At 41.1% G+C, this 20,093-nt stretch overlaps 1 protein-coding gene across 2 annotated transcripts in view; it reads right to left on the bottom strand.

The window, feature by feature from the left end:
* The window catches only part of dennd2b (DENN domain containing 2B), a 46,431-nt gene that overhangs the window by 18,867 nt on the left and 7,471 nt on the right, over positions 1 to 20,093 (bottom strand). For both annotated transcript variants that reach the window (XM_062385050.1, XM_062385041.1), the window contains exons 2-7: positions 13,280 to 13,378; positions 8,334 to 9,599; positions 6,502 to 6,647; positions 1,707 to 1,828; positions 517 to 732; positions 76 to 172 (exon numbers count right to left, since the gene is read on the bottom strand). In XM_062385050.1, coding sequence (XP_062241034.1) covers positions 76 to 172; positions 517 to 732; positions 1,707 to 1,828; positions 6,502 to 6,647; positions 8,334 to 9,599; positions 13,280 to 13,353 — 1,921 coding nt within the window. In that variant the 5' untranslated portion in view covers positions 13,354 to 13,378. The remainder of the gene's footprint in view (positions 1 to 75; positions 173 to 516; positions 733 to 1,706; positions 1,829 to 6,501; positions 6,648 to 8,333; positions 9,600 to 13,279; positions 13,379 to 20,093) is intronic.

The following is a 20,093-nucleotide window of genomic DNA, read 5'->3' on the forward strand; positions in this document are numbered from 1 at the left end:
CATGACGACAACAGGCTAAGAACTATTTACTCACTTATCTGGTCAGAGGGTAAGGGGAGTACAGAGAGCACTTACCTCTCAGAGATGCAGTTTCCACATTGGAAATGGTTAGCTTCTTCAACCTCTTCTTCCCACGTTTAGTGCAGTAAATGGAGTTGATCCTCTGGACCAGCTGTAAAAAGAAGAAAGAGGAAAAGGCTCCGTTTGGTAATCTGAGGTTTTGTTTGTTTTGATCATGAGTATAGAGGAAGTAGAGGGGTATACCTGGCCAAAAGTAATAGTGTAAAGTACTGTACATATGCTTTAAGTTAGTCGAACAATAAAGCAGAAAAAGCACAATGAGGGTGGAAACGCATAACACATATGAATACATGGAGTTTCAAGAAACATCTTGTCCAAACTGAGGAATTAGCAGTGATCCAGAGCTGCCCTGCCTCTGAACACAGGGCAGAGCGTGCAGCCAGAGCTCTGTAAGGATTTAGTGTAGATGTTTGAGTAGGATCTAGCAGTGTGTACCTTGGGGATCCTCCAGTGCCTTTGCGAGGCAAGCGTGTCGCCGGTGCTACAGAAGCTATCATCCAGGAGGCCGCATTGTGAAGATGTTACACCCATCTTGGGTAGAAGCAGCATTTCATCGTGGCTGTAGCGTTTGGACAACTGGGACATCCGGTGGCTCTTCCTGTCAGTCTGACAAGAGAGGCGAAGGGACTGGCTACTGGGTTTGGAAGGCAACTAGACAGGGAATAAAAGAACATGGAAGGTTTGGTACATTTAATTCATTCCCATTCTTTCATAAAGTATTTACAAAGAATTGCAGTATCTAAGGGGCTTTAACATCCAATAAGCTTGATCTACTCATTCTGACTTTTCAGTTTAATCAGAGCCCAAAACAACAGGTGTCATATTGGAGTTCATCATTGCTGTATTCATTATTGCTCGATTCAAATTGCCTATCTAAGGGATATACAGGAAACTAGTTGCATATCATTGACATGAGCCTCACTGTTAATGCTTACCTCCCTAATGGAGTTACATTTATTTACTGCTAATGTGAATTGAAAAATAAAAATAGTTAAAACTGTCTAACCAGGGGAATGTGGGTCATTGTGAAACCTTATTGATTTGTGTTAGAAGTTAGATAGCGAGAGATCATAAAAATGCATCTTCTAAACAAATCAAGATGTCTATTTTTCTATTTTGGATGGCAGATCAGATTGAGATACTGAGCAGAGCAAAGTATAGGAAGGAGACACAAACTGACTCTTCATCAAAGTAGCTTTACTGGGACCTGCTGTCTGTCTCATCATGTGCAGGAGCGCAGATGATCGTGAAAAGTTTAGGGATGAATAATAATTGACTAACTTTTATTATTTATGTCTTTATTAGAACAACAAAAGCTCTGACTAAGACCGTGCTCTTAAACCAGTCTGTTATAACCAACACTAACTGTGGGCGTCTGTCTTCCTTTTCTAAGTGAGACATGAGCTTGAGCAGTGAAGAGGGGAAGAGGGGAAGCCAAATCTGCAAATGGGCCTTTCTGTGGAGCATCACCAGGTGTAAACATATCAAACTGTTTCCCCTCGTGCTAAAACTAAGGTGTGAGATTGGAATGTACAGCGAGGGAATTCATATTAAAAACATGGCTGTTACGTTTACCACAGTAAAAGACATTAGGCTTGTTGATGCCAGCAGGTTTATGTCTTTACCTGAGGCGGAGAGTTAAGCTTCCTGTCAGAGGTGCTCCAAGATCTGTTGCTCTCAAACAGGCAAGACTTCCGACCCAAACTCTTCCGCTTCAGGTCAACATCCTCGTATGGGTTCTCCTTTTCTGTTGGAAATATAATAAATGTAGCTTGAATATAGTGTCAGTAGTAAAAGCCAAGAAATGTCCACAGACAAAGGGTGTTTTTCAACAGAAGACAGATGAGGATGAGGGGGTCAAAAGGGTAAAGTAGAGGGCAGTAAAGGGTGTCGGGGGCACAAGAGGGCCTCCCTATGGTTAGTCTGTCAAGAGACGGGTCAAGGAAGGTAAGTCAAAGGTCTCTCAAGTGAACTCCCATTTTTCAAAACAGTTACTGTTGGCATGGGCCCCGCAGGCCCCAGTGGGCCCAGCTGAAACTTCTGGACACAACACTGCTGGTGAGTCACTGTCCAGGCATGTAAACTGTCTGCTGAGAGACATGAGGGGGGGTCATCTTCTTAGACTTTCATTCTAGAAGTAAAATTATTCAAACGATTTGTATATATAAATTATTAAAATAACATTTACTAAATATATTACCCCTCTGACAAGGAGGTTATGTTTTCATCTGCATTTGTCTGTTTGTTTTTTGTGAGTTAGCAGTTTTACACAAAGGGGTGGAGCATGACCCCAGGAAGAACCCTTTCAATGTTGGTGCAGATCTGGATCAGGGGGCGGATCTGGCACATCTCCTTCTTCTTTCTTAAACATTGCAAGATTGTGTTTTTCACGTCTCATAGAATAACTACCTATTTGTAAAATGTAAAGAATGTGAAAATGTATTGTAGAGCTGCAACAAAAGCAGAACATTTAAAAGCCATGGTTAATGCAAAAAACTAAGGTCTCCTTCTTCATTCAATTGATATATTATAAACATTCATTAACCTCATGAAGTTACAATCAGGACAGACTCCTTTACTTCTCGACCTTAGTCAATAAGCAATAGCATAAAAGGAAGTAAATGAACATTACATAGCCCTGCACTGTTCTCACTGATGTCATCTGGCTGAGAGCCAACTTCAATAAAGAAAAAAGCTTGTGTAACACCACCGTCCATGTCTATTCAGACATGTGCTCTGAGAATAGCTTTTTGGCCGGGTCTGAAAAAGGTTGTGAGAAAGTGAAGCAACCACAGCGAAGAATAAAAACAGAGCCAGATGGTGTTGAAAAGCATGAGGGGAACTTTTAAAAGAAAGAAAAGCAGTGTTATCTGTCAGCAGAAAAGGGAAAGAACCGAAAAAAAATCTATTTAGTAGCTGGGTTCCTTCTTCCTGAGAATGTAAGAGGAAACCTGATGAACTCCGGTTCTCAAACAACAAGTGAGTGCTTTATTAAAAACAGGGGATTAACCTACAGGCAGAGCTTTGTTCTGTTATCTATTTCTAGGTTAATTATTGAAAACAGTTTTAGGTAAATACACACACCCATGCACACAAACGCAAGCGGCAAACGGCAAGGATCTTTTAGAGGGTTTTGTCGTGTCACACAGTAAACTAGCTCGGCGGAGTGAGTTTCTGTGCATCATTACAACCGAGGAGCCGAATGAGAGAGCACGGTCTGACCTCACGTTGTGTCGCTACCTCATTAAACTGAAGCAACACTGTAATGAAAGCCTGCTGGGAAAATGATATGTCTATATAGCTGCTCATGTACTGGAGGGTACTAATCTACTCCTCTGATTACAAACATCCACATCTCTCACGAACACACCCCCAGACACCGAGAGTATTAAGCAGGGAGGGGACACACCTCGGCTGCAAACTGTGATTGTACATTTCTGTGCACACAATGGAGTCTGTGGGCGAGGACGAGGCACAGAACAAGCTACACCAACAGTCAGTATCAGCTTACCCGGTAAAGTGGACGAGCCACAGTACAGTGGCACCGCTCAACCAATCATGGGCTCAAGGGAAATATGTGAGGGACGAATAAAAACCACTGGTTAAAGTGTTGTAAGAACATCTGGTAGTTCCACAAAACCATACAGTGTGTCAGTCATGAACATCAACTACGTTTGACCACACTGGAGAAAAGCGCAATTGTATTTTTGGCATATTTTACACCACAGAATAACAACAACATAGATCCAACTGTGCATGTAGCTTTCAAAGTGTATGTAAGAATTGAAATCTTTCATTGTATATACAGCAGTCTCCCAGGTTTATTCACAGGAGTAAGAGCAGACGGCACCATGAGCAAGTAACACGAACTCCCTGAATCATACAACCGCTGCTGCAAAGGCTGTGATTCATCAGTGTGTAAACAGATCACTTAAGTTGCTTTCAGACATGCACTGAACTCCGGCTATTGTCCTGACAGCCCCCTTTAAAAACTCTGGATAACGAGGAGTTACCACAAGCGCCTGGCTGCGTTGATGACGTTTCTAACACACAATGGCTGCAAAGCGAAAAAGAACACAAATATTTCAGGATCAGAAAGAGGAGCCGCACATGTAGACCACACCAACAAATGTCAAGTTGGAAGGACAAAGAGATTCTAGAGGCTTTGGTGATCGTGTGGTCTAAACAACAACTTGATTTTCACTTTGGAATTTGCTTTCTGTGTGGTTTACTAAGACGCCAAGCATTACCTGAATGCTCCAGGGATTTTCCTTTTGTTGTGAATGTGTCTGACCCAACTGCTTTATTCATACACGACGGGGCAGAGTCCGGAGAAAGTCCAGACCCAGTTTTCCAGAGTTCATGTCTGAAAACGACTTTTTGGCACTGCACCTATCAACTACACTAAAATCAGTCGCCAAATATCTCAAACTTTCATGTAAATTTTGCAGTAAGTCAGGGGCAGGTACCAAAACAGCCAAGATGACGTTGAGGTTCCCGAGAGGACAGCAAAGATGTCTTCCTGGAGTTGAGAAATGTGTGGCCTTCTCTGTGAGAGATACTTGTTAAAGTAAGGGCACAAGAGGGAACAAAACATGGCTCATTTCCTTCTGCTGTGGCTACCTCTCAAATGGATCATTTGACCTTTTAAACCACTGCATCGTGTTGGTGAAAACAACGGCTCCCCTGCATTAAGACTTAAATTTAAAAGCATTTTGTTTGAACTAAGTCAAGACTCAGAGATAATTTCTTTGTCGTAAACAAACAGAAACTGGCAAAAGTGAGACTCCCACCTGCAGACTGGATGAACAATGGGGCCTTTGTTGGGATTCACATGAAAATCAGTCTTGGTCTGATGCTGTTTCTACACATTCTCAGCTTAAGAAAAATTAGCACACTGGTCACGGTTTCACAGACAACAGCACGGCTACTTGTGATACAAAATTGCATATAAAAAACACATTAGTCCTTATTTGGTCAACCCTGAGCATTTATCATGAAAAAATATTTCAGTGAGTGAAAACTTTTTTCTAAGTCTGAAATCCAAGCTTCATTGTGAGACCTTACTCACACTGACACACATTTCCAGCACATTAAGTGTGCACAGGGGGAGCTGGCAAACAGACTGGGCACATGGCCTGGGGTCATTTTCTAGTGGAAAGGAATTTGGCTCTTCAAAATGTTCAGCATTTCACACACAATATCTCAGAGTAAATAAGTTCTGGGTTGATCCCATTTACACTGAGATGCATGACATGTTGCTATGAGGGTTGCAATGTCAGAGGATGGTGATCAACCAACAAAATCTTACAATAAAGTTAGTATCTTCTTTGCGATAGGTGGAGTTGAAAGTGGGTTGTATTGATTTCAATATATACTGGATGGCAGTGAAGACAACCCAGAAATCATTATATTAAATACAATCTACACCTGCGCTTTATCCGTTTAACCTATGTCCAGTGATCACTGACTGCTCCCACATTAAGACATTTTCTGGCCTCCACACCTCGCCATGAGGCAGATGCAGGAGGCGGAGTTACCCTCACAGTCTTATCGCATTAGGCCACGTTGCACAGGAGCTATCGCTTTCAAAACATCTGTCTTCTATGACCTCAGCCGCACTCACATTAACAATATCATATCAGTATTCACGCTTCAACACATATTTGTTTTTGAAACAGAGAAGAATATCTCATTTAATATAATCTGTAGTCAATACTTTCAATGTATAATAAACTATTCATTTCAAGGACATATTATTATATGCTTCCTGCAATCTGTCACTGTGCTGCAGAATCTCACTTGGGATGACTGACATATTGTCTCAGTTTTATCTAATGATCAAAAATCTTATGATTTTTGGGGCATATGGTAGTGAATATTTTCTTAATAGATTAATTTGTAAATCTTCTCCTTGATTCAGTGATATTTTGTTTGGTCCAGAAAAGGTCAGTAAATAGTGAGACATTTCAAAAGACAATTTGACAAACAACAAGTACACACATTCAAGAAACCAACAATTTGGCATACCTCCTTCAACAGTCAGCAAATTGAATCAAGCGGCAACAAATTGTGCACAATCAGAATTATCATGCCCCAAAAAATGTCAGATTTATTAAGATCCATCAAACATTATGTGGGAGCGAAATGAACGCCCTTTCTCGCAATGTTAAATTCAGAGATAAAACAATTCCTGGATCCCTCCCCTGATCCAGATGCGTACCATCCACAATTTACTGTTTTTTTTTTTTTTTTTTACAACCATGACATATGATTGAATATCAAAAGAAGTTGTCATCTTATTTTTTGTTGATTAATCAATTGGTCTATCATTCCAACTGTATCGGAAAGTGACCCCTGTCAGACAGAAACCAGTGAGTGAAATGAAGGTTTTCAAAGCCTGTGAACCAATGCTCTTACCTACTATGTCCTCATAGGTATTCTCCTCTAAAGTGCTTTTGGAATTGGGTCGTTTCGGTGAGTCTGTGGTCAGTGTGCCATTCTGTGTGGGTGAGGATGGATATGAAGACGGTAGACTTGCAGCATCCTCTGACTCACACGACTCTCTGGAGAGAAATAAAAAAAGTTAAATCAGAACAAGATGAGGGAAGAAATGTCATTGTTGCATAACCAAATATTACGAGGGAAAAAGTCTGTGTCTGCATCAAAGAAGGTGGAAAGATAATGGTAACAAGAAAAATTCCAGATGCTTTTAAAAATAGTCCAGATGGACAGTCTGACTTCTAACAGTCTCCACTTGCTATCTGGGGAAAAAGAGAGGCTGAAAAGGTGGTTAAGAAAAATTCTAGTATTTATAAAAGCATTTTCTTATCCCTCAAAATCCATAAGTTAGATGAAATAATTATAAAACACAGAAACGTCCTGATAAAAACGTGCTGCGATCACAGAGAAATCCAGAGTAAGTCACGAGTAAACACACAGTGTTGCTGTGTTCTTCGTACAATGTAACATCACACATCACACGTCCAGTCACTGCAGAGGAACCAGTCACGTCGCACCATCGACTTGTGGCTTTTAAGCCTGGTCTGAAATGGCTAGTGCCACAGGAATGTTAAACACAGAGTCCAGGGAAGAATGTTTAGGGATTTTATCCCCATTTCACAAAGGGACGATCTAGAGAGGCCCCACCCTCATCAGATGCAGAGTTCTGTTAGCTAAAAATACATAATCTACAGTGAACTGTAGTAACCAAGACTCAAGCTATTCATGCAACAAAAGGGAAAAGTAAAGTGTTGGATTTCTCTGGTATAGGATATGTGTTGCTGCTAGTTTAGAGCTGGAGAATGTGTGGCCCTGTTGAGACCTGGTATTAACATCCATCCTGAGAGATCCAGACACAAGTGGATAGCTCAAACTTTGTGTTCACACTTGGCATTCAAATGTGTCCTGAATGTGTTTCCTTTGACCTCTTCAGACCAGAGCTCACTCTCCCGAACTATATGCAAATAGACACGTGTGTTACTTCTGTTCTTAAAAACAAAAAAGGATAAAATAATATGTGGTGGTCCATGTTGATATTGATGCGCTGAACACAAACAAAACAACATATGATGTAACAATGAGTAGCGTAAAGATAAGTTTTGATTCCTTGTGAAACTGTAGCGGTTCAGGCCTGTGCTTAGTGCCGACCACATGTGATCAGATCACTCCGGAGAGACGTATACTCATGTGACGTCAACTCAGGTGAGCTGTGTTTCAAGCTTTTTGAGTCAGAGAGAATTAGTCAGGTTTTTAAGATTTCAAGATCAACATGAAGGTCTATGCAAGATACCTGTTATTGTTTGTATTGGCTCTTTAACCATTGAGATCACGTAAACATTTACCTATGACGTAAATTATTATTCTTCAGAAGGCTTAAGAGAAGCATGTGGACTGATTCAACACTGATATCCACCGTGACTAATAACAAACACAGGATAATGAGAGCATTTCTCTCCAACACCTCAACCTGAGCCACTGATCAGTAACTTGTTAAACTACGACGCCAACAAAGCAAACACTTAACCTGTGATCCACAATACTCACAAGTTTATCAGAAATGCGGGAGGCTTTTCCAACTTCAAGGTTCGTATCTGCCAAGTGCAAATTTCTTACAAAGAGAGTGGAACTATTTTTAGGTAAGGTAGCAGGAGGCCAGCTGCTGACCAGTCGGTCTGAGATTGGTCTACTGTCTTCTCGAGTAGTTTTTTCTCAAAGTTAGGGGAGACCTATAATAACACTGATAGTCTCACCTGTCCTGGCTTTTGGTGGAGGGTTTCCCTTGGGTCTTTCCTGTGATGGTGGGTGCAGGGGTGGAGGGTAGAGGAGGTGGAGACTCAGAGGCCCTGCTTGGAGGTAGTCCATTGGTTGGCGACACACCCTTCTCGTCCCGTTTGGCGTCGTACTCAAAAGTGCGTTTGGGTTTGGGTAAGGGGTTGACTGGTGTGCCAACAGGGGTCTGTTGACTGGGTGGTTCTGGGCTCTCGGACCTAGCTGAGCCCACACTTAACCTTTGTCTGAGTTTCGAGAGCTTATCTGGCACCAAAACGGCATCTGGCTCGGTGGTCACTGAGCAAATGCTGCTGCGCTTACTGGTGCATGTACTGTCCAAGTCGTCCCCGATCACAAAAGACTTTTGTCTTGTCTTGTCTGGAGCATAGCAGTTGCTCAGGTAACGTGGAGGGGAGCTGGGATTGTCCTTCAGAGCTTGTTCTATCTTTTGTATCCTATTGAGGACGGCTGACTTCTCCTTCCGAGCAGACAGGGAACGCGCAAATGTCCCTGACGACTCTGTCTTGCCTATTCTTTTCTGGAAGCGACCTAGGGTGTCTTTGTCTGAAACTCCTTCCTCTGCCTCTGTCTCTGTGTAGGAGCATTCTGAGAACGCTTTGCTCATTCTGCGAACCCCCTTGAAGTCAAAAGTCTTCTCGCTACAGGGAGACGAGAGCAGGCTCGGGCAGCCCTCGCTGCCCCCTACACGCTCTCCTCCTCTTTTATCCAGACACAAGCTCATCCTAGGCAGAGCCACCCTTCTGCACTCCCATTCTGAGATCTTTTTGCGGATGGTGGTGGGGGGGACACCTGCTACCGAACGGGTGAGAGAGAGGGTACGCTTGTGGCTTTGGTTTGATGAAGGTCCCAGTGAGAGTGTGCTCCAGCTGAGTGGTCTACCATTTAGTCCACCCCCCGCAGAGAGATCCCCTTTAGTGTCCTTCTCCTCCTTGATGCCACGACTTTCCTCACAGGAGTTGGTTTGACCTGTGGGCTTGTAGATGGAAAGCCTGTTGTCCAGGCAACTGATACTCTTTGACTTGGTGAGACGACCTTGGGTGTCGCGATCCCCCGCGAGAGACGCACCACTGCACAGGCTCGCTGTCTTGCTGTTCCAGCCAGCACGTGCCAGAAACCTGCCGTCAGTGCGGACGTACCGACTCTGCTTCTCACTGTCGCTGAGGATTTGCTGCTGGCTCTGCCCCTGGCTGGCCGAGAGAATGGGACACGGTGATGTAGCCCGGCACCTGAAACAGGACAAAGAAAGGTTTGAGCTAACATTGTAAACATTCGTATTCTCTATCAGAAATCCCCCAAACATTTTAGGCTTTTTATAAAATAGATTAATCATGAGGGCAGCCTGGAAATGCACCATGAGAAGTCAGAGAAAGCCAATGCGAAACAGATGGAAGACATTTTCAAGAATCAGCTGAAAGTTTCTAATTCATTTCCAAGTTCAAAGGCAGAATGAAAACCTGAGCCACTTATTTAGAACAACCACAGGAAAGTATTTTGTCTTTGGCAGCACAAGATAAAAATAAAAGCCAAAGGAAATACAGACTACATTAAAATGCCGCTGTGGATTTTTCCATTGGAGGAGAATCACGGTGGACCTCACACAGAAAGCAAGATTTATTACAGCGTTCTTACCTGGAAGTCTCACTGCTCCTCTCTGGTCCTCAGAGACTGTTCTGATCCCTGCAGCTAAGTGAGACTAGGTGTTACAACAGTCCCACTCTCACTGATGACTCTACCATTGTGCACAACACACACACACACATACACACTGTGTGCTCACCTCCTTTAAAGTTTCCAGAGAAAGAAACTTTCCCAGTAGTTCCCTCACACCTTACAACTCATACGCTTTCAGGAACCTTGTCATGACTTGGGAGTCTGACTAACTCTTGCGAAAGGGAAGCGTTGTGAGATCTGATGTCACAGCAATGGTGAGAAAAAACAGGCGTTATGGAAGGAGGAGAAAGCTGAGGGCTGCAGATCCAACAATGCAGGTTGGGACAGATCTCGCTTCACACCTATCTGCCCTTCCCTGGTTTCATTCCTCCTGCTCCAGGGTGGGGAAACTTTTTAACAACAGCTAACAACCTGCAAGCTGCAAGCTTGATGAATGCATCTTATCTTACTTCCCCTTGAAGACATGAGAAAATTCAACGTGACGACTCAAGTCTGGCGACGTTCCATAGTAGCCTGCAGTCATCTGAGGTCCGATGAATAGATTTTGAAACTCAAAATAATCATTAATATATATAAACTGATATATTAGTCAACACCACTTCACACAGTTTTGTTAACAAAGAATAAGTGGATATGACGCGATATGACACTTGCTGCTTATTTATTACTCACATTAACTGAGTATGTCAGAATAGATTTCTCGGCCAACTCTCATCAAATCCGATTTGTTTACAATGTAGAAGATTTAATCAACTGCAATGTAAAATCAGACACAGAACAAGACAGATTTAAAATTGTATAGCCTCATTTAGCCAGAGTTAGTACTTACAAAAGACTACAGCACAAAGACCTCTCGATTAGACTCACTAAAAGAACATATATGCAGAACAGAAGTCTATTCAGGTTTCTGGGAGTTTCAGGGGTTTGTAGTGGTCTGGATCAAGCTTGTAAAAATAAGCCCAGTTTAGTGAGCCTCAGCTGGGCCGGCCACACATACAGTACTGTACAAAGAGCTTGATGCCAGTCAAGGCCATGTTCACCACAAGCCACTTCCTTTTACTGACAAGGATGGAGAAAGCAGTGGAACAGCACTTCTGATATCACAGTTCAACATTTAAACTCATCAACCAGTTATTCTGTTATTATTTGTGATTTAACTCTAGAGCAGAGGTCAGCAATTAAAAATATGAGTCTAGATAGAGAACATTTCCTCAAGCAAGGGAACACCACAAATCCTCTTTTCTCATCTCAAGTTAAAATAAACTGCATGACAAAAAGCTTATTTAAAGAAAAAAACTACTAAGTTTCCTTATTTTTTCTTATTTGTTCATAAATTTTCAACTCAGTTAATATTTCTCTTACATCCCAGCTCCAATCCTCCTGCCCAGATTTGAAATCTGAGCCGGAATTGTGTTGTGTTGTTTCACGTTGCTGCTTTTAACAATCGCCGCATATTAGACAACCTGTCTTTTAACTACCCGTCGGAAGAATGAACATGTAAGAGTTTGTTCAGTCTTGGTTAAAAACTCTGCTTTTGCTGTCTACTTCTCTCTATTTAGAGGAAACCCTGTGAAGTAAATTTTCTTACTTTCACTCACTGTCAGTGTATTCCTCCTCCTCTCTTTTTCCCTGACGTGTGCATCTCACTCTCACCAGTCCGTCATAATGATCATCGGAATTCCCAGATTTGATTGGCTGAGTGGCATCACTGACTTGATTTACAATGCATGCAATTGGTTTCCTATGAGTTGATTTGAGTTTCCTGTGCTGATAACTCAGGGCTGTAAAGGCTGGGAAAGCTGAGCCTGTTCAAATAAAAACGTGCTGTCAAAATGATTTATAAGTTATAGGTCCAGGTCCGGATGGGGCCTTCTCTATATGTTGTGGAGGTTGTATTTACATATTAGTGAGTAATGTGTGGCTGTGTAGAACATTAGTATGAGCTCTGTCTCTCTCTTATACAGTCATGTCAGTGTTTTCTCAGTTGCCAAAACAATTCTTAGATCTGCTTATAACTGTAATCGTTGAGGTTTATGACAACATCAGAAACTTGGCAAAGGAAGATCCTGTATTTTGTAAATTTTGTAAATAAGTTTTTCCCAGAATTTCAAGAGCAGGAACTGAACTAGTCTCAAGGTCTTTTTTGTGCCTCTTGAGGCAACATAGTTAAACGTGGGTGTAATTGGTTCTCGACATGGATCACTGGCTGATGTCATAGTTTCGATGAACGCATTGTGCAGCTCTGTCCAACACAACTGATTCCTCCTCATGCAGAGAAACATGGTGCTGCAAAGCGTCTTTGTCTCAAGAGCTTTTAATTTGAGATTTAAGAATCTGTTACTGTGATGGCACTTATCAGGAGAAGCTCAATTTAAATGCACAGTTTTCATTCTAGACGAACACACAACTGAGGTAACTGTTTTTCTTACATCTACTTTCATCAGGTTTACCATCGGGAATGTATATACTTGGCAGCTCCGTGGTGAGCGTGCACATTTAGCAACGTGACAATTACCTCGATTATAATACCATTAACAATTGTGCGATTGGACCTAAAGTACACCCCAGGCAATTAGGTGTTGTAAGGAATATTTTTGTCTTTGTTAAATTCCATCCAGAAACAGTCCAACAATGGCATCATATGTAAACACCTTCAAGCGCGCGATTTCCAACAATCACCTCGTCAGACTGACGAGGTGCTGATGTGTCTGTGAACAATGTAAATGTAGACTATGCTTCACAGCTGCATTACAGGATCGTGTGCAGCTTCCTGCCTGTTGCTACTGAGACTTTGAGCTTGTTAAAAATGGACAGGATGATAGACTGTGAGAATGAGTACTGTGTAGATATCACATATCATTCCCAAAGTTTATTTTCCTCTCCCGGCAGGACACTGCCAGCTCTCAACATGCTAACACAAGCTTCAGCTCACTACTCAGTACTCACAGTTCAGAGTCGGATGGGGCCCTTGTCCAGGATACAGGATTGTACTTGTAAGAGCTTTGGAAGTCTTATTGTGATTGACAATCACAGGTCGTTGTTTTCCATGAGGTAAAAAAAGAAGAAAACTACTAAAGACTGATCACAGATGGAAACACCAGGTTGAAAATAAATATTACTGTAAGTGCAGCGCTTCTTTCAATCGAAAAGGAACAAATCTACCTCTGAAACCATGTGACACAAGTGGAAGTGCACATTGACCAACCAAACCCTGCCCGTCCCACATGTCACTGACCTTTCGGAGGCTTCCTGGGGAGTTTTACCCCCTCCTGCACGAGGCGCAGCCTTCAAACTCTTGTTGGCAGTCATGTTTGTCTGCAAACTGCCAACTCACCTGTTGGACAAACACAAGGACACAAAACATTCAAATGACTGCAGCATTCAACGATTTCAATCAACTCCAAACAATATGGGGTGATATTGCAAACTAAGACGCTACCAAACTAGTTTGGGTTTGTCAGTAACAATTATAAGGAAATTCTTAACATTATCTATAGAGCTAAAGCTGTTACAGAAATAACAAACCTGATATTGTAATGTAATGTTATTTAATCCAGTGCCAGAAAAAAAACCAGATAACCTACATTCTTATAGGACCAGAGCCAGGACAAAACTGGGAGTGCCAAATTAGTCTGAACAGGTAAACTCATGTTACCCAAAATGGCTACTTACAACATTAGTTAAATGAGCATCTGTCTCTGCAAACCAAAGGTAGTAATACATTCACACTAGTTCCTGTAACAACAATATAATAAAAACAGGGTAAATTATAAGTTCTAATAATCTCAAACATAAATCTACTTTTCCCAATCATCGATTAATACGTAAATACAAGGTGCAATGATTGCACTTGACAACCAGGAGTATAGGAACCACTTCACCACATCTGCCACATTGAACTGCCAGTGTAAACATTGCAGACATCTTTCTACAAACCAGAAAGTAAGTGACATAACTAAGACAACCTGTCGAGCACATTGTGCCAGAGAAACTTAAATATATTCAGACACAGATATTCCACTTCAAACAATGAAATACTGCCACTTAAAACATCTATTTTCACATCAAACAACACAGTGCTACATTACTGAAAATAACACAGCTAAACCCACATTATTTGAACAAGCTCCTGATCTAAATTTCAGATCATAACCTAAGAGGAAATCTGGATGAAAGTTATTATTCGTGCAGCTGCTCCCCACTTGATGGTTGTGTAACGCAGAAACCAAGAAAATTCAAAACTTGGCAGATGATGTTTGCAGACTCAGAGGCTCTGACATTTGTGTAGTTTTTTGGAGGCTACAGAGGTTACCACAACAGATCAACTTGCAACCTGTGCTACACTCAATTAGAGGTTGCAAACCTGATGCCTTCAGGTGTCTGCAGCCACCTGTCGGGTAAAGAGGGCTCTCATACACACTAGCAGAGCTAAACAAAATACAGGTGATGGTATCATTATAGCAACAGTTTGAACAAGTCACCGCCAGATGACCCTAAAACACTTTGCCTGGCTAAGGGAAAAACAGCGGCTTTTGCTTCTTTCGAATGAGTTACATTATCACAGCTATCGTCATCGTCGAGTCAAAAACGTGAAATGTGATGGCCCCCATTGTAAAGGCCATCCATGTAAACATAGGGTAAATACATGTAGTATGTATTAATGGTTACATCGTTTCAAAAGGACAAATTTCTTTGAACGTAAAGGAAGAATCTTTAACCTTTAGTTGAAAAACTTACTTGTCATGGCTCTCTTGGGGACAAAGCGTAGATTTCTATGTATGTTAACATTCATACAGTATATTTGGCTTTTCTACACCCAAATTATTTTGGCTAATCAGCCAATGTTGATATTTCTGCATCACATTGGGTGGCATATCTGCCCAGAGTATGTATTGGTCTAGTTCAAATAGCAGTGTAAATTATTTTGGCTTTACTTTTTAGAAATTTCTGTCTCTGCCAAAATATAATAACCTCAAATAAATACTATGACCTCAAATTAGACAATCAGCAAGTTGAAACCACCCTTCAAACCGGAGGCCATTGCTCCTGAAAATCACTTTTGAAATGCAGCAATGACCCTTTCCAAAAGGCTCAAAGTGATAGTTCTGGTGCGTTAGGAGGTCAAATGGAGATCCCTAGAGATCAGAGGTGGAGGATGGGAGGGTGCTTGGCAGCATGACTTGTTTACAGGAAGTTGTTGTATGAAGAAGCCAGCCAACCAGTAGTGGAGCTTGGTCGTATAGAGATAGATGAGGGGAGAGGGGGAGCATTCCTGTTGTCAGCTATTTCCTGTCACTGTGGACTGCGCTAAGAGGACCAGGCATGCATCACAATTTTCATCAAACACAAAGACTGATGATGTCCTGTCCTTGTTACAAATCTCATTTGCTGATGTCAATCTGTGTTGAAGGGAAAATGAAAACCGTCATATTCAAAGTGCATTTGAACTTGATTTTGGCTCAAGGAATCTTTGTGAGATTTAACAACTGAATTCAAATGTAAGATTTGACTGTCCTACTATAGATGTTACAGTGCATAAAGTAATAAATTACATGACTCTCAGCTGAAGCTACCCAATGATTATAACAAAACAATTAGAAAAGGTAGCAGAGAAAATTAAGCTGGATATTTTGAAATTACTACAGATCTCTACACCTAGGAACAATGTTTGTTTGTTTAGTAAATCTTTCCATATTTTGGACCGAGAAATCTACAACCACAAAAATAGGTCACAGAGAAGCTCAAAATGGACTTTACAGTGTAAACACCAAGGCGTCAGCCAAATGACTTCCTGAGATCTGATCACATCTCCCAGCACAAAATCACATGCTCTAAACAACCACTTTCAAGAAAGCTCTAGAGGACCTTTAAAGTGCATTCAACCAGATTTAAGGCAAACTTTCTCCTGAGACAACTGAAAAACAGTCAACAATGAGAAGCAGAAACAGCTTCATGCTGAGGGGAGGCAATCGTTCAATGATCATGACACACTTCACATTGATTTGTGTCTGAATGTGAAGTGTGAAGTGTAGTACAGAATTTCAGAAAGACGACAGCGTATTTAAAATCAAAACAAACCATCAATTTAAAGTTAAAACTGAAATAAAACTTGTGTTTCTTTGCCTAATAATGCAATTGTGATTATTTATTTTATTTAGATGATTATTCGATTATTAGACAGCTATGATCTTGTACTGTGTTAATATCACATTAACTACTAGATACAAAACATGCACCAAAATAAGGCACATATTTAAAATATTTCTGGTTGTATTGTTATATTGCTTGACATGGACAATTTAGATAGTGTTAAAAATGCCCAGGCTTTGCACACATATAGGCTGTTATAACAGGAAAAACGTCTGTTCCTGTTTTCTTTTGCATACACACCCACTTAGGAGACAGGAAGTTTAGACTGTTCCATACAATTAGTGCAGTTTGTAGTGCGTCATCTTTGTTATAGAGCATCTTTGATGTCGCTGAGGAACCAGGGCACTTAAAAAACATGAGAAAGATTTAGAGTACATGGTGACACACACTGGCAGCATATGACTGCATGTCTGAACATCAGCACCCATTGTTTTCGATCATCCAAACACACACACATACACACACTGGGGGCGTCTTGAAGCATGCCATGATCATTGCATCTTGACAGGATAATAATAATAATCCCTAGTTACTGTCATGACTTCAACCTCAGAGCAGTGAGATGAAAAGAGCATCCATGAGTTTTCCCATCTTTGGCTCTTAGTTAAAAACAAATCCCAAAAAGCCAAACTGTCATTTCAAGACATTCAACACCATCATCTTTATGACCCAGCATAACCATTTCAGGGTTTGTCATGGTTTTGTCATGGTTATGTCCAGAAGTACTAAATGGTTACATGAGAGACATATCAATGACACATATTTTCCTCAGCAACATGAGCATATTCAACCCGGGACTACAACACAGTCTCCATTAGACTATTCCGGCTGGAATAAAAGAGCTCTTTGTGTTCAACACGACCTTGAAAGGGACATGGTTAAAAGTAAGTCTTTTATCAGCTGTGTGTGTGTGTGTCTGTGAATGTGTGCATGTGTGTGAAAAGGAGAGACTCAATTAGGTAAAATATATTTTAAAATAGATTCCACACGTCCTTGGGCCTGTCACACTTGACAGATCATCTGATAGACTGCTCTCTCCACTACTTTCAGGAATGTACTTATACTTGCCCTATCCATCAGACTGCGGTCGATTTAAAAATATTAAAGAATGTTTTCAGAGGGTAAAAGAAAACAAAGAAGAGAGTCAGAAACACCTGGACCCAGAGCCGAGAGACTCTTTCTCATTCAAGAAAGGCTGCACAGAAATATGCACTCTCTCAGCACCTGGCACCTGATGTTCAGTCTGTGGAGGCATGTTATGCAACAATCTTGTGACGTTGTGATGGACAAATGTTCGATAACCTGGGAATCTAAGACCTTTGCTCATCCTGACACATGCAGTAGCAAACACAACAGCTTTAGCAAACAGAGTCTAATGCTGTCTCCTTCTTCTGTTTCTTGTTACTCTACCCGAAGTTCTGGCTGACCTGGTCGTCTCTTTCTGCTGATCAGCAACATAGCTTCAAGGCTTTTAAGACCACCGCAGAATTTCTAGGCGGCCAAGCAAGCCAGCAATGGAGAAAGGAAGGAGCGAAAATCGTTGCAAATTCTCAACACTTTCCACACGTCTCAACTCACTGGCAGGCATGAGTGTATGAGCCCACACATTCATTGTTTCAATATCTGCAGAAAGACCAGTTTTGTTCCCCATGGACAAAAAAAGACTTGAGCTGATTGAGTCAGATCATGTCAGTACAGCAATGCTGGACTTGAGTCGCATATATATCCTGGTAGAGGAGAATCCAGCTCTTGATAATACAGGATAATACAGTTCACACAAATACATTTACAACACTCTCAAACTGTGCATGTGAGACAACTTTGTACTGTAGGTCAAACAGGTTATTAGAAATTCCCATGTGAAACTTTGTAAGATTGTGGTTCATTCTGGATATACTATATGTACTCATTTGTTGTATTCATAATCCCGAATTTCTGGATGGCAGGTTCTCTGTTTCTATGAAAACCACAGAGGTTGATGCTGCTGGCAGTTGCACGTAGCCATACCTGTATAATTAGCCCTGCATGGTAGCCATGCTCCCGATATATAGCCCAATTGAACAGGTGGAACTAGTTCTTGGAGGCTTTTTGGCCACTTAAGCTTTTTTCAGAGTAATCATGGCATATTTTCTCTTTTGTGGAGAAGAGGAAAAATCCTTCTGTGTAACTTAGATATGAGCGTGCACAGCTGCGGAGGCAGGCATGTGGAAAACAAGCTTATGAGCTGAGTGGGGGGGCTAGAATTTGTGTCACAGAACTGACTCCTGACACTCAAATATTTCTCAAGGACATAAGAGGTTGATAAGATATATTCTTGTTAGGGTCAGTTTAACTAAGTCAACAAAACAAAGATTGTACATATCCTTTGTCCTTTGTTAGTGCTTACCAACTTAAAACAAGTTCAAAGTTTGAAGTTAGAAGACTGGACTTATTTGTTGGAAGTTGGACAATGAGCTGTAATATCCCTTACTTAATTTTCACTTCATACATAATCAAGATTATGCTCAACCATTTCATATGCCCCCACGCAGTTGTATGTTTCCATCAAAGTCGAGTTGCAGTTTACACACATGTCTGTCCAGACACATATAATACACTCAAGACTTACATAATAGGGAAGAGGAATTTAATAAAGACGGAATTTAATAAAAGGTATTATACTGCATGAATTCTTGAGTTATGGCCAAAAATGTGTTTAGCGACAACAGAGGGACCTTGAACTTCGGTCTTTGACCACCAAATTCGTATCTGTTCATCTTTCAGTACTACTGGCTATTTGTGCCAAACTTGGAAATTCACTTGAGAGAAATTACTGAGATATTGTGTTAATGAGAATGGGGTGGAGGAACCAACAGAAAACATTATGTCTCCACTGGCTTCCAATTCTTGCGCAAGTTTTACCATTCATTCTAACTGTTTGAAAGTATATTTTAAAATAATACTCTAATACTAAGAAACAACCCATAGCAATACATTATATATTATCAGCTGTCTATTTTACAAGAAGGCTAAAAATCGAGGTCTATAAGAAAACAGACTGCACATCACACAGACCCCTGAAATTGCAAACCCCAATCAAAAATACAGTAAATGGGGGGGGGCATTAAATAACAGAGTAACTGCTTGCTTATTTTTACTTGACAGCCAATCTAGAGTAAGGAGATTGCCACCTGCAAGCCAAGGTAACTGGGATTCCCACAAACCCCACTTGAACCCCACTTGTTAAAGCGAATTAATAGTTTCTGCATCAGTTTAGTCTGCTACGGTCTTTGTGACGTAAATGTCATCATCCACCGGATATCCATACTGCGGGTTCCAGGTACAATACATCCAACTACATGGAAAGGAATGGAATGTGGGATCGGGTATAAATGCGTAGAATACCAGACCAATGCAGATCCTTGTTTAATTAAACACATGTGACCAAAACGATAATGCAACTCTTAGTGGACATGTACGCAGAAAGTACGGAAAGTAAGCACTTCTGGGATAGCCACCTCCAACCTTAGTATAATTGTAGTGAAGATGTTTATAAGATGAATCTAAGAAACTGGTCTGGAATAAGATGTGAGAGTTTGAAACATGTTAATATTAAACTGAGGATATAGGGAAACTTGCTTCTTTACTGCCACATACAAAAGCCAGGCACTAATATCATATCATTAAAGTGGACCAAAAACCCACATCTACGCAATTTAACATCACATTATCTTAAGGTTGCAGCACATCAGCTCAATTGCAGCGAGGAGAGGAAATGAAATGTGGAAGCAGATTTTTTGGCATCGAAGGAGACTTTCTCTCAGTGGCTGATATCTTTAGTAGACCTTTGGGGTAAAGTGAAGGGAGATTGATTTGTGATCTGAATAAGATCCCTGCCTGGGAAATCTGCTAAAACCATA

The sequence above is a fragment of the Platichthys flesus genome, chromosome 1 (genome assembly GCF_949316205.1).
Source record: "Platichthys flesus chromosome 1, fPlaFle2.1, whole genome shotgun sequence".
In the NCBI taxonomy this organism is placed as follows: domain Eukaryota; kingdom Metazoa; phylum Chordata; class Actinopteri; order Pleuronectiformes; family Pleuronectidae; genus Platichthys; species Platichthys flesus.